The 15,105-nt window shown below is 43.8% G+C and overlaps 1 protein-coding gene across 1 annotated transcript; it reads left to right on the plus strand.

The window, feature by feature from the left end:
- The first annotated feature begins 1,066 nt into the window (after positions 1 to 1,066).
- On the plus strand, positions 1,067 to 14,445 carry DMRT2 (doublesex and mab-3 related transcription factor 2). Its single transcript, XM_033954885.1, has 4 exons — positions 1,067 to 1,364; positions 2,195 to 2,698; positions 6,583 to 6,685; positions 12,787 to 14,445. The coding sequence occupies exons 2-4, from the start codon at positions 2,225 to 2,227 to the stop codon at positions 13,821 to 13,823; spliced, it is 1,614 nt and encodes a 537-aa protein (XP_033810776.1). The 5' UTR covers positions 1,067 to 1,364; positions 2,195 to 2,224; the 3' UTR covers positions 13,824 to 14,445.
- The last annotated feature ends 660 nt before the right edge of the window (positions 14,446 to 15,105 follow it).

A 15,105-nucleotide genomic window follows, 5' to 3' on the forward strand; every position in this document is an offset into this window, starting at 1 on the left:
TTTATTACACACTCATGTTAGCATCTTACTAAAAGGACCCTTTAATAGGGTCTGGTTAAAACCAGGATTTGATCCTGCAAATCCTGGTTTTACCGTGTTCCCCTTTAATGAGCATGTGCTAACCACCACTAAAACACTGCACTGGCAGTGGACGGCACTTGTGTGGTAGCAGTTAATGCACACTAATTTGTGCTTAAGTACTTAACGCACGTAAAAGATCCTTGTAACATTAATGCAAAATATTACTTGAAATCGTACACAGGAAGAACAGCTTCAGACCAGTTTTCAAAAAAAACAAAACAAAACACCAAAACCCAAGCAGTTTTAATCTCAGTAAATGCTGTTTCCAAAGACAAATAACTCTAAAGAAAACAATGCCTATCATTTTTTTTGTTTGTTTTTTTTGTTATAGTGGCCGGGCGAACAATTGTGAAAACAATTTGCAACCTGTAAAACTTCTCTTTCTTTGACATAAAACTTTGGCCACAATAAAAAGTGCGCCTTTACTTTTGTTTCAGATTAGTGGGCCATTATATCTATTTCCATGAAATATAATTTTCGAATTACAATTTATAATCCTAAATGCATGCATTCAATTCTTCCAAAAGAAGCCAGCCGTTATAGCCTTGCAAAATAACTTTCTAGCAGCCTTTTGCGGGGGATTGTTATGCCGAGAGTGTTGATTACCATGATTTGTTTTGCTTCTTTCTTTTGACCTCCAACAAAGAAAACGATCTAGCTGGCTTGTTGTTTCCAAAATACAAGGTGGGATCTTAACATTTCACTGCCGTGTGTGCGTTGCTGTTTTTCTTTTCAAACTGGGAGCGATAAACAGAGCGGCCAGCTCGCACCTAGACTGCCGAGGCCGGCCAAAGTGACCGGCGGCCGAAACCGGAGAGATCTGACAGCAGATTCGAGGGGGAGGGGCTCGCACGCTCGAGGGCAGCGCGTCGCAGCCAATCAGAACACCGATCGCGCGACAATTGACCAATCAGCTGGGCGGGCGACTCGGGGCTCGCTCCAATAATACAGCCGGGCGCGTGAAGCCGGGCGCTGTGCAGAGGGGACAAGGCTGTCAAAGTTGCTCCAGCTTGTAGCTGCGGGACCAGCTGGCAGTGGGGCGATCTTTAATGCCTTTTGCCCTGCCTATTTCTGTCGGATTGACGTATCCTTTTACCTTGCTCAGGGTGCTATCACAGCCCCAATCTTTGTTTTGTTGAAGCGTGGCAACTACAGTTGCCGAGGGAAGCCAGGATCTACTTTGGCTTCAGTCCCTCGTTTGTGGCTAGTGTTATATTTTATACTGTCTTTCAGAGGAGTGGATGTCATCCTTGTCTGTCGTCTTCACCGGGCTCAAAATACGGGTAAGTGCAATCCTCCGGTACGAGATATCCCCCCCTGTCTCTCACCCCCCCCCCCCCTCATCCCGACTTTTTGAATTACAGATTTAGCTGAATTTTTAATGATGAGGTACTCCTCTATGACCATTAATTGGACAGGAGAGAGAATAAATTAAATTGAAAAATTAAGTAAAGGGAGTGGGTAAAACGAGGATCCACGCTTTATTCACTCCCATAAAGTAAACCAGTCACTACAGAAACTCACAGCTGGCATCTTTGAGTTACAACTGTTTTGGGTGTTTTTTTGTTTTTTTTTTTTAATGTAATGAATGTGTTCTAGTGGTATGAAGTGTGTATTGAGTACACTAGACTTTTTTTTTTTTCTCCAGTCTGATGGACCATGGCATCTGGAATGAAAACCTTTAGACTAAGAGCTCTCTGATCTAAATGATTCCATGGGAGCCTGCATGTTGCATGACGTTTCAGCGCCAACTTTACTACTTAGAAAATGATAGATGGCAGAATCGCATCTTATTAAACACAGATTTATTACTGTCACCCATTCAGTCCGTCTGGTGATTTTTCAACTTCTGTGTAAAAAGCCATCCTACATAACAAAATAAAAGTAGGAGGAATATGATCATGAAACGATAAGACAGCCTATATGCATTCACTCTTAATGTACGCATGGACCCTTGTCTATCGCAAATATTATAAAATGGACTTGATGCATTTTGTAAACTATTTTAAGTGGTGGTACAGCAGGACCATTATATTCTGTGATTTAACCTTTAGAAGGTGGAGGAGGGCTAGCCAGGACTGCAATTGTAGTGAGCCATATTTGTGTTTTGCAGTGAGCGGAAGAAGCTCGGGGAGCAGCGCCCATGTACGAGCTCCAGGAGGTGCCGGGGGTCGTGGACTCCCTGTTGCCCGGGGACCTAGAGATTGACGTGGAGAGTTTGGAGGAAGAGAGCCACCAAGGGTCACCTGGGCACCGCAGTCCCCTGCAGGCAGGTGGTGAGCAGGACGAGGATGGAGAAGAGGAAGGGGAAGAGGAGGAAGAAGAGGACAGGGCAACGCCTGTGTGCAGCCAGAGCCAGCAGCTGGAGGGGCGGCGGGAACCGCAGCTGCAGCAGCAGGTGGCGCCTGCGGGCTCCGAAAAGACGGGGGAGCAGCGGAAGCTGAGCCGGACTCCCAAGTGCGCGCGCTGCCGCAATCACGGTGTGGTGTCCTGCCTCAAGGGCCACAAGCGCTTCTGCCGCTGGAGGGACTGCGCCTGCGCCAACTGCCTGCTGGTGGTGGAGAGGCAGCGCGTGATGGCTGCACAGGTGGCGCTCAGGAGGCAGCAAGCGACAGAGGTGAGAAACCTGGAGCTTGGAACGATCGATTATGTAAAATCAGCTAATATGCTATGAAAAAGTATAATATGTATAAAGTACAGCAAGGTTGCAAAGGTAAAGAGAAAACAAATCTGATTATATATATATAAAAAAAAAAGAAACAAAAATATATAAAATATTCACCCCACAGCAAAAAAAAACAAACAAACACAACAACAATAAAAAAATGTATAAAATATTAACCCCACACCATAGGGGCAAAACAGGAGTAGCCTAAATGGCTAGACCCACCAGGCCTGTGCAGCAGCCCAACAACCAGGGAAATGGGGTTTGTTTCCCACCCAGCCCCACGTTGCCCCGGGTATAAAATAAGCACTTCTACATAATATGGAAACCGCTTTGATTGTAACCACAGAAAGGTGGTATATAGCGTAAAAAGAAGCCACAGAAGAACTGTAGGAAAATTCTAAAAAAATAGTAAAGATCAATACTAGCACAAAAAGCTCCTAAAATATTTGGAATATTAACCGCCCCCCCCCCTCCCAACAAACATAATCCTGATTTGAAAACATGACAGAAGTCGTTGGGGTCTTGGTGACAAAAGAAGAAGCTAATTGCAGTTACCAGCCTGTGATAACATTGATGGCATTTACAAAACAACCTATTGCTTTCAGTGTTGAAGGTGCCATCGTCTCTTCAAGAGAGAGCCAATGGACATTGGACCGATAATATTCCAAAGGCAAGCAAATGAATTGGGGGAGAGGGGGGAAGAGAGCTGTCTTTTGCATGCATCTGGTAGCGCTATAGAAATAATAGTAGACCTCATCACCCAATTCAGCGAGGCTCGCGGTCCGCCTTTAGTGTTAATTTTGGAAAACAATTTACTTAAAGATTGGGGGTTGCTGTACCCTGGTGGTTCAATTTTGTAACGTCAGAACCAGTTTGAAATGGGGGCGGGGGAGCCCTCTTTTCTTGCATCTCATCTCTCACTTGCAGAGCTGAGGTTGCTTCGATCATCTCTATAGCTTCAACCCAGTAATCCTGCATTTGCCTGCCCACATCTTGAATACTTTTTGCGGCTCTGCTCACCCCATCTCACCCCCTCCCTAAGAGGTGCTGAGGAAGGCGATTATACGATTTTTTTTTTAAGTGCAGAAAGACAAAAAACGATAACTATTTAGCTTGGGAAAATACATAGACAGTGGAATGGGATCATATTCCCCACCAAGATTTTGGCTTACTGCAATTAGAAGGCTTTTTGTCTGGGGCCGGAGCTTAGCCCATTTAACAAAAAGAGGTGCGATTGCTCCCCGGGAAACTAGGTGGCTGAAAGTAGAAAGGACAGTCATGGGAAATCAAGAGAAGCACAAGAAAGTGAATTGGAAGCTGAATAAAAGTACTGAGACTTAAAAAAACCCCCAAACCAACCAAAAACCTCTCTACCACATGCCGCAATGTTTTCAGTGATAAATCGAGAACAGTTTTTGCATCAGATTAAAACTGATGCTGTATTTTAATGAAGAATCCTCCTAGTGTGTGTGTGGGGGGGGGGGGGGGGTTCCCGCCTGTTTCTAATCTCTTCTGTGCCCTGGAATGACCAGAGCACTGGAACTATTAGAGGAATTAATGGAATACGTTCAATTGCTGACTCTTAAATTCAAGTCGCCCTTAATTTTTAGGATGGTTATGAAAACAAGTTAAACTAGAATTTTCCTCCAGAAAACACCAGATACTATATATGTGGTGTTCTCCTGTCTTAGGTATTGCTCTGAGACACATATTTTTTTTTGCTGGCTGGGAGGGAGGGCAAAGAATCGGGGGATACAATTTTTATTACCAAAGGGGGGGTTGGAAAGTCTTTTTTCTGCCCGCTCGGAGGCTCTGCCTTGATGTTTCTTGGTTATTATATACACCACAGCCCGACGCGTCATTTCACCTCCTCATAAGCCCAGTTCTGTGCTTTACTCGGGTGAATCCAAACCGGTTAGAGACCCTCAGAATCTGCTCAACTATTCACCTGTTTGACCTGTAACCCATGATAACAAAGGGGAGGGGGGTTAAATCTGATATTTAATACGTAGTTGTGTTCACACAATGTGTAGGCATTTTAAAAGATGGATACATGAAAGCTAGTTTATTTTATTTTTGGACGGAGTAAACATATATTAGGAATTATAAATTATATTTTATTTCTATGGTGCAAATGATAATAGAAATAACAGATTCGCAATACTGCAATATATTAACCAGCGGTGATGTCTTTGGAGTACGCAATTCTGTTTTAAACTTAGTATAGATCAGGGAAATTGCTTTCTTTGGTGATCTGACACGCCCCTCCCCCCCCAAAAAAAACAAACTTTTATAATGTTTTTGTCTGGCACGTTTCACTCATTTCCCAATGCTATTTAAAATCAGATTTACAAAAGATGCATAATTAGTGGAGACAAACAACCACAAAGGAGACAGTCAGCTCTGCGCAAAAGGAACCCAATTTCAAGCGAACGAGCAAAGCGTGCCTGGTCTTCAAACCCTCTTTATTAATAGCAAATAAAATATATGCAAGTGCTCCAAAACAGTCTAAAACGGTCACCTCAGTTTACTAAAAACTTAAAGGGGGTTTGAAGACCAGGCAGGCTCCTTCTCTTGGAATTAGTAGAGACATCCACAGGAAGAGAATGGTTTTGGACAAAGGACGGGCAAATCTTTTTCTTGCAAAATTCTTTTTGTAAATAAGAACTTTTCTTGCATATCCCAAAGCCCCTCTGCAGTTAGCGTTATAACAACACACTGGGAAATCGTGGGGAACGAGGTGGCTAGCATCTTTCCTTATAACTACAAGGCGCAAACACTCTTTTATAGTGCATTTCGATTGGCTTCTTCCAAAACACATCACCCAGCGTTTAGGCAAAAATGTCCCCAAACAAATTATGTCTGGAGCAGCTGTCCTGCTTTTCTGGAACTGTTGTCCTTGAGGCCTCAGCCTGTTTTGCCAAAGACAGAAAGGTTGAAAGGCTCCTGGAAAAAAAAAAAAGAAAAATCTTTTGTTGTGGGTACAAACAATTAAATCGAGCACAGTTATTGTCTGTTGAAACTCATAAATACCCTCCCTCCTCCACTTTTATTTTGTTTACTATTATTGGAGGAGGTACTCGAAGGAGGCAGATTTGTCGCTGAGCGGTCCAAGGTGTCTTTATTGATCTATTTTCTGAATATGGCCCGTTCTGGTCCCGGAGCTGCATTGTGCATGTGATTGTCGTTGTATCATATAATACAAAGGAGAAAAAAAAAATCACAACCCCACGTGCAGGATATGATAACGAAAAAGGAGTGGGGAAGGGACACAAAGTTGCTGTGAGGACAATCAATTTGTTAAAACATCATATATCCACATCATACATATATCATGTACATAAAATAAGGCACGTTCCATTAAGAGTAGACTAATTCATATACACCCTTATAGTCCTCACAAATATGTGACTCCCCGATCCTCAGAAGTACCACCTAGATCAGGGGTAGGCAATTCCGTTCCTCGAGAGCCGGAGCCAGGTCAGGTTTTCAGGATATCCACAATAAATATGCACGAGATAGATTTGCATCTCAAGGAGGCAGTGCATGCAAATCCATCTCATACATATTCATGGTGGATATCCTGAAAACCTGACCTGGCTCCGGCTCTCGAGGAACGGAATTGCCTATCCCTGATCTAGGTGGTACCTCTGAGGATCGGGGAGTCACATATTTGTGAGGACTATAGGGGTGTATATGAATTAGTCTACTCTTAATGGAACGTGAGATTGATTATCCTCATTAATTGATTGAAAGAAAAAACCCCAAAGTGCTGTTAATAAGGCAGGCATAAAAATATAAACTGGTCACCGGGTTCCTTTCTCTCCTTTCAGGATAAGAAGGGGCTGTCGGGGAAACAGAATATTTCGGAGCGTAAACCTGTCTACCAGAGGCATGTGAGGACCCCCAGCTTGCTTGCAAAGAGCATTTTGGAAGGTAAAACCTCCGCTATGACTATGAAAACCAGCCCTGCACTTTGCTGGGTATAACAAATAACGAGGAAATCCAACCAGTTTGTCAAATTGTTGGTTTTGAGTTTGTTTTTTTTTTTGTTGTTGTTGTTTTTTTTTAAATAAAAATTGTTTTAGAAGATTTGCTAATATTGAAAAAAAAAAAAAAAAAAACCCACCCCATGAGATTGAGAGAAGGCTTTAACCATTGGTAGGGCTGGGACAGGGCGAAGACATAACAGAAGCAACAGATGTTTTTCACCAGGCGACTTGGGATTAGAAAATATTATTTAGTAGAAAGGGGGATGGATGCAAAAACAGAATTCAAGAAAGTAAAAGATAAGCATAAAGGAGCACTAGAGAAAAAGAGATGGGAAAGATCAGAGATTAAGTAGGCCCCCCGGGAGTCTGCGTTTCTGTGCATGGCTGCGTTAACCATAAAAGTGCGCTAAGAGGCACGTGCTACCGCTTCACGAGCCGAACCGAAAACGAAACGAAAAGCTGGGGGAATTCGTCGTTTCGTTTCCCCCTTTTGCTATCTTATGGTTGAAGCCATCAGCAGGGCACCGCATCCCCATAAACTGACTTGCATTCCCCCTTAGCGAGAACTTTTTCTTAGTTTTGCATTGCTTGTGCTTTTTCTCATTTAAATGCAGATCGATAGGGCATTGTTTAAGTCTTGACAAAATGTTTCGCAATCGGTTGAGCTACTCTGGGCTGTAGAAACAAGGCTACAGAAATATTTAGTAGCGTGCAATTAATTGCTTTGCAAAATATTATTCAGGAGGTGGGAGGGCTAAAACGAAAACTGAAAATCTCATTGCCAGCAGGGTTTTTCAAAGTCCCTCTCCAGTTCCGTGCTTTAGGAACCTTTTTTTTTCCAGGTCCGAAGAAAATAGTCTATGATCTGGCTGATTTAGTAAATTTATGCTGTCCCGCGCATGAGAAGTGGAGCAGTTCAAAGTTGTTTTTCGGCAACGCAGGTCAAATTTAGAGCAGCACACGTGAACACCCCCCCAAAAAAAAAACAAAACAAAACCAACAACAACCTGTAGCAGCCCTAAATTGCTCCAGACACCTGCACTACAAAAAAAGCTTCCGATTTTCTTATTTTCAGTTTGCTACATACGATTTTCGTAAAGCTTATTTGTAAATGGAGCAAAGCAGAACGCGCAATTTTGTATGATTAATTCACTCCGGGGAAAGGGTCTGGGTAAAACCAGGATTTATTTGCAGGATCAGAGTCACAGGTAAAGAAAATGCATTAGGCCCAAACAAATCCCAATTGACCGGATCGCAGCCTAGCAGAATTAATTTTCATCTTAATTTTATTTGCAAATGAACCAGATGAAGCTGTTCTTACGTAAATACCGCGTAACTGGATGTGCAAACACATTCTCTTGCACAGGTTCGTCGAGTGACGGAAAAAGCAGATTACTGGCGTTTCAGCGCGGCTATTTACACTGCCTCAGTCATTCGTAGTTAGTATCCATTTAGAAAACCACAGAACAATGATTTCTGTCTGTGCCTGTGATCTAATCATTACTTATACTACAGGCCTGGCAATTCACCAAATTGATCCGCGCTTGGCTTACAAAATACAGAAGTAGAGTAGTGCCAAGCTAAAATTACAAGGGCTGGTTAGGCCAAGTTAAATGACTGCTTTCTGGTTTTGGGACTTATTCAACTTTAGACAATGATTGTGAAAAGAAGATTGTGCCTGAAAAAGTGCATTATTTCATTTGTTTATTTTTTCTAGCTCTCCCTTTTGTTTTAAGAAATATTTAGTCTCATTTCCATCTGAATGTCTAGTCTTTTGCTGGATATTAAATGCAGGTTATCTGTAGCAAGGCCCATAGGGATGCAAATTTGTAGTAAAGGTTAGTGCACATTAAAAAGTTTTGTATGCATAATTGGTTTTAACATACCTTGTAGGCCCTAAGCTCTCTGGATAATTCTGCCCTTGCCATGTTATTTGGATTAAGGGGCTAGCAGGGCAGGAATAATAGAGGACCTGTGAGCAGTGGCATACCAAGGGCGGGCTGGGGCAGGGCGAGGGGGTGGACCGCCCCAGGTGCATGCCCTAGGTGCACAGCTGGCCGGGTCCAAAACCTCCTGGGACCTGCAGTTAAGTGTGGCTGCCGGTCCACCCCTGCGGCCAAGAAAAAGGCTTAGAAGCCGGCGGGAGTGGCGAAAGCGTCCTTTAAGGAACACCCTCCCGATCTGGCTCTATCCCGCCCCCCTTCATGATGCCACCGGAGAGCGTTCTCAGCCATTGGTCGACCTTGCCTGGGCACTGCGACCCAGGCAGGGTCGACCAATGGCTGAGAACGCTGTCTGGTGGCGTCACGAAGGTGGCGGGATAGAGCCAGATCGGGAGGGTGTTCCTTAAAGGACGCTTTCGTCACTCCTGCCGGCTTCTTAGCCTTTTTCGAACCATAGCAGTGGCATACTAAGGGCAGGGGTGTGTGCCCATAAAATGATGGGGGGAAGGGGGTGTCAAAAAATTATGGGCTGGGGTGTGTGTAAAAAATTATGGGCCCCGGGTGTTATATACCCTAGGTACACCATTGCCTGTGAGTAGATGAGGGTAAGTGGGTGGATGGCTGGGATAAGGGATTGGGAGGGAGAAGAGGAGTAAGACCCTGCACCTGGGAGGGGAGGGGTTGTTATGTTACATTGGGGGGGGGGCAGATTTATTAGTGAGAAAGGGGGCTTCCTCAAGCAACCCGGAGAGACAGGGCTGTAAACAAAATATCTGGAAAAATGTGAGGACATTTCATTTTGAATTTTAAATGAAATAAGAATGCGGTTGCATGTTCCTGTCATTTTTTAAAGGCGACAGAATGCCCTCTACATGAGAGAAGGTGAATGCGAGTGGGGAGGGGGGAGGGGATCTTTCGTTCCTGATGGAATTCACCTCTTTAATCACTTCCTTATAGATTCTTCTTTCTTTAACTTCTCTTTTTCTTTTCTCCTAGCTCTCCTTGGATTTTCCTATCGTCTGTAACAATTTATACCTAGAAGCTAAAAATGACTTCATCAATAGGTATAGATGCCTTCTTTGACCATGAGCTACACTGCAAATGCTGAAAGAGGAATGGCAATAGGATTTTATTGTTAATGGTTTTTCGTAGCCCGAAATCGGATTTTAATTAGAGCACACGAAGCTGTAGAGTGCGGTGGTTTCAGCAAAGCGGGCGAAAGCACACTTAGAGACCCTTGTGCAAAGCTGCGGTAAAAGCACCGAAGCCCATAGGAATTGAACGGGCGTTGGTGTATTTACCGCGGCAGAACGGCTACTGTGGCTTTGTAAAAGGGGCCCTTAGACCCTTGCTAGATAATTGGTTTTATATCAAACGACTAGGTTTTTCCTGTGTTCTAATACTCTTTTATGTTAGTCTTATTGATACAAATGCCAAATAATTACTAGGTTTCCAATAGATCCTATGATAGAAACCTCTATGAAAACAGTTTTAAATGCTCCTCTAGAGCACTGCTCCTCAAAGTCCTGGGGGCCCCCCAGCCAGTCCCTTTATCAGCATACCTGGGGAAGGGGTAAAACGCAGACCTCGCGGATCTTAACTGCATGTCCCTAAAAATCTTCATTTATTGACAGCTGAGGTTTCATATTTCATGTGTGCAGGTCCGTGTTTTAGTCCCTCATTCCACCGCTGTATCTGTTGCCGTTTCTGACCCCATGGATCTGTGCCAACAGTCTTTTATTAATAATTAATTTGAGGAAACACTTCAGCTAAGGGAGGTCTGCATTTTACCCCAGAGCTGTGGCAGGAAAATGTATTTTGGATTGCTTCATGCTGGTCTTGAACCCAAATCAGCAGGGTCCCAAGACAACTACCCTAACCTCTAGGCTACTTTCATAGCTTGTGACAGAGTAAAGTTTTGCCACTTTTAGTCTCAGAATAGGAAGGGTCTGTCAGAGCTAAAGTGTCATGGAGGTCTGTCAGAGCCATGACCTATGCTGAGACTAAAAGTCACAAGCTACAAAAGTAGCCTAGAGGTTAGGGCACTTATCAGGGCCTTGCTGATCTGGGTTCAAGATCAGTTTGAACCAAGCCAAAATGCATTTACCCCTTCCTGAATATCTGCAACATGGGCAGGCTGCATGTTTTCGTGTACCCAGGCGATGACAGTTACTAGCAAGAAACCATATACACATTTTGGGGAGTAAAAAAAGGCCACAACTTTATTAATACATTATCATAAACACCCTTGGAAGCACCTGAGCATATAAAGTCCCAGGAGTACTTCTCCCTGTCTTGCCCACCTGCTAGGAAGCTTGGCTATTGTCTCTGTTGTGACCTGTCTTGTCAATCTTTCCAGCTAGGTCACAGCCTAGGTTCTTTCTATGCCTGCCATCCCATCACCAGTCCACCTGCCTTGCCTCCAGTTAGGTGGACAATACCTTTTCCCAAGGCATGACAGGTCCTCACCCTGAGAGATGGCAGGATGCTTCCATGCTTGTGTACTTCTGCAGTTGTGACAATGAGGTACATTTAAAAAGTTCCATTCAGCATCTTACAGTAAGGTCAAAGTTCATTACAGTAATTGTTATACATAATACTGAACCTAGAACATGAGACACTCACTCTTATTAATTGCCCCATTGACTACCCACACACTACTCCACAGAAGAACGGGAGGAGCAGGAGGGCGGTCTTGCTGACGGGGGAAAAGAGAGCATTGACCCCCGATGGCTCTTTAAATCAAAATTTGCACCATTTGTCCCAGTCCCGCCCCCCCTCTCCAGAGCTCGACCAATTGGGAAAAGGGATTCCCCCTCTGACATCAGCAAAAGGGACGGGGGACCCGGGAGAGGGGATGGGGCCTGCCTCGTGCTCCCTCAGCGGTAGCCACCATGTTACTGGCGGCTTGCTCACCAGGGAGCTCATGGCCTGGCTAATGAATATACATGAGGAATATTTGCTCATAATGGAAGGCATGCCAATCTTTCTTGCATATTCATTAGGGATATCTTTAAAAAATCTAACTGGCTGGTGATCCCCCATGACAAGTCTGATAAAACTGCTTTAGATGGAATATTTTAGTCAAAATTTTAATTTTTGGAAAGGCAAACCCTGCATTTGAAAAACATGCCTTGGCAAGTAGAGTACCGAATACTCTAATAGCTGGGATTCTATTCAATGGAAGCCATCCTTGTTTATTAAGCAGGAAAAATCTACATACATAGGGAAATATACCTATATGATTTCACTAGTCCTGCAGTAAAGCATGCTGGTGAAACCCACATTACATTAGTGATTTCTATTTCGCCATTACCTTGCGGTTCAAGGCAGATTACAAAAGGAGTTAACTGGCATTTTCCAAAGGAACTGAGGAGTAGAGCGGGTTGCTTCAGAGAATTGTAACTCAAACCATGTGTTCACCATGGGTTCACTTCCTTTTTCCTTGTTTTCACTTCCTTTTGGGTCCTCCTCTTTTGGAGTCTAAGAAGCTAAGGCCCGGATTCTCTAACCAGCGCCAATTTTTTTTTAGGTGCCCAAGCTCACTACAAAACGGTTTAAATAATGTTTTTAACTGAGTTTCAAGGCCACCTATTGGCACCTAAAAAATCAGCATTGGAATCAAGTTTCATGTTTATTTATAATTTGGTATACCGATCATCACAGGTATGTGGCCGGTTTACAATATTAAAAATTAATAAAAACATAAAAAATAGAAATAAAATACGGCAGGTTGAAGCCAAGACGCTTTAAGTTGCCTAATGCCGCTATGGGTGTGGCTAATGCTGGAAGTCACATTAGATGGCCTTAAGTGCCTTCGTAGGCGCAATTCACATCATAGACAGGTGCCGGAAATGTAGGCCTGGAAAACCACTAGCAACGGCACTGGTTACAGAATTTGGACCTTAATGCCAGTGTTATGATTTCCTTTGTTATATTCTGGTTTCTCTATTTGAGTAATTGGATATTGTTTGCATATGACACTGGGCACTTCTGATTTTCACGTACATTGTATGAGATATTATTTTTGACAATGCTATAAATAAAACATGAAATAAACAAGCAAAAAAAGACTCATAAGCTTTTCATGTTGACCTTTTAGGGTATCGGCCTGTTCCTGCTGATGCTTACATTGGAGGAAGCACCTCCCTGCCACACCCCGTGAGTGACAGGATGCGGAAACGCCGTGCTTTTGCTGACAAAGAGCTGGAGAACATTATGCTGGAGCGAGAGTACAAAGAGAGGGAGATGCTGGATGCCACACAGGCTGCTGCCCTCTTCTTACCTAATCGTATGCTGCACACGGCCGAATATAACTCCTACAAATCCGCCTACAGCCCTGCTCAAGGTGAGGCTCCAGGCAAAGAGTTCTCCAGCTTCGCGCCTCCTTGCCTTGACCTAACCATGCAGTATTCGGGATCTGGCAATGTGGAGCTGATTTCTTCCAATGTCAGCGTGGCCACCACTTACAGGCAATATCCTTTGCCTTCTAGATTTCTAATGTGGCCAAAATGTAGCTCCATCAACGATGCTCTTCTCTATCAACAGTGCCTGGTGAATTCCACTGCCGTTCAAGCTCTTAAGCCTGCAGCAGCGTGGGATGCCAAGGCTTCGCAAATTCCAGAACGCCACCCATTAGAACACAACATGGCACCAGCTAAACTGGAAAACTCCTTTTTACACGCTCAACCACCTCGAAATGACATTCACTGCCTACCGGAGACTCAGGAGAGATCAGCCTTTTCACCCCACAAAAGGAACTTCTCGCTGGTTTCGGAAAAGGACTTGGCTGCCGCAGAGCCCATTTTAAATAAGATCAGCAAGGAGAACACCAAGCAGACTGCGCCGCTTAAGTACGCTCCTTTCTATTCTCTGTTTCAGCACGCACTGAGTGAGAAACCAGGCCCTGAATTCCAAACGTCATATCTCAAAGATTCTTTTGAAGAAGCTTCAAAGAAATACAGGGAATGCTTGGCTAAAGAGAACCATAAGTACACGTTTACAATAGACAGATATGCAAAGGACTTTTTTGCATCCAAAGAAGCAGGACCAAAGCTTTCAGCAAATGAACCTTTGCCATTTTCAGTTGAATCAATTCTTAAAAGGCCTTCAACAATGATTGCCCATGCATCACAGTGACCCATGTCTGACTTTAGACATTTTGACTTTCAACCCTTTCCAAGCTCCATTTTGTTTAATTTTGGATATGTGTTGATGTATTCTGTACATAAATATGCATGCTCTCATTCTCTCTCTTTTTTTAAATGACCTGGCAGTTTCCTTCTGCATCTTTGGGCTTCTAGATCATCTGGAACCAAAGCTGGTATCTGGCACCATGATTTTTCATCTGCAACTCTATTGGAATCTTTTTCTCTATTTTATATCTCTTCCCAATTTAGGTTAGTTCAGTCAACACAGCCAAAGGCCTCAACTGATGGTCATGAGCACTCAATCAAGGGCCCAAAATTCAGCCATTAGATGTCACCATGAATGACTGTCTCTCCCCTCCTGTGCTTCTGCATAATCTCCAGCCATAGCTGACGTGGACAGTGGACGAATCTGAGCTGGGAATTGAACCCAGGTGGCTCCAGATGATACTTCCACTCAGCTATCAGGCTAGTCCAATATCCAAATGATTTCTGACCTGCAAAAATGGATATATTTAAATGGGAAAACTGAATTCTGCACATGGGTAAATTGTAAAATGCTGAATCTTACACATTTGTTCACCTTATACAATAAAAGATGAATTGCTTTTTAAGTTTGCAGTATCATTTTTTGTAATGGGATTACTTGTCTATGTAGTTGTGAGGATGGCAGCTTAAGAATAGTTACATATTATAATATGTTTGGGTTGATTTAAGAGTCACTGGATATTTATTTGTTCACTAGTATTTTAGCCCGTTACATTAACGGGTGCTAGAGTAGATGTCTATTTTGGGGGGGTTTTTTTTTCTTTGTCTCTTTCTCCTTGGATGCTGTCTGTCTATCTGTCATTCTTTCTGTCTGTGTCTCTCCCTGGCCCCCTGTCTATCTTTATTTCTGTCTCTATTTCCCTGGCCCCCTGTATTTCTCTGTTGTGCCATGCCTGCCTGTCTCTCAGTGGCCCCCTTCCTATGTCCATAGTGTCCCATCCTATGTCCTTAGTGCCCTCAGTGCCTCCTATGTCCTTAGTACCCCAGTTCTTCCTTCCCATGTCCTTAGTACCCCTTCCTACGTCCTTAGTGCCCCCAGTGCCTCCTTCCCATGTCCTAAATGTCCCCAGTGCCTCCGTCCTGTGTCCTTAGTGCCCTCAGTGTCTCCTTCCCGTGTCCTTAGTGCCCCCCAGTGCCTCCTTCCTATGTCCCCCTCACTGCCTTCCAGACTTTGACCCAACCCCACCCCTGAAGCCAGCCTGCCTGCCTGCCTCCCTCCTATCCCC

The sequence above is a fragment of the Geotrypetes seraphini genome, chromosome 1, assembly GCF_902459505.1.
Source record: "Geotrypetes seraphini chromosome 1, aGeoSer1.1, whole genome shotgun sequence".
Classification (NCBI taxonomy): Eukaryota; Metazoa; Chordata; class Amphibia; order Gymnophiona; family Dermophiidae; genus Geotrypetes; species Geotrypetes seraphini.

What these genes read in the sequence shown, in the direction of transcription:
- DMRT2 (XM_033954885.1), top strand. Translation starts at nt 2,225, where the DNA reads ATGTACGAGCTCCAGGAGGTGCCGGGGGTCGTGGACTCCCTGTTGCCC. An exon ending in GGAGGCAGCAAGCGACAGAG is followed by an intron (nt 2,699 to 6,582) that starts GTGAGAAACCTG and finishes CTCTCCTTTCAG; the next exon opens with GATAAGAAGGGGCTGTCGGG. An exon ending in TGCAAAGAGCATTTTGGAAG is followed by an intron (nt 6,686 to 12,786) that starts GTAAAACCTCCG and finishes TTGACCTTTTAG; the next exon opens with GGTATCGGCCTGTTCCTGCT.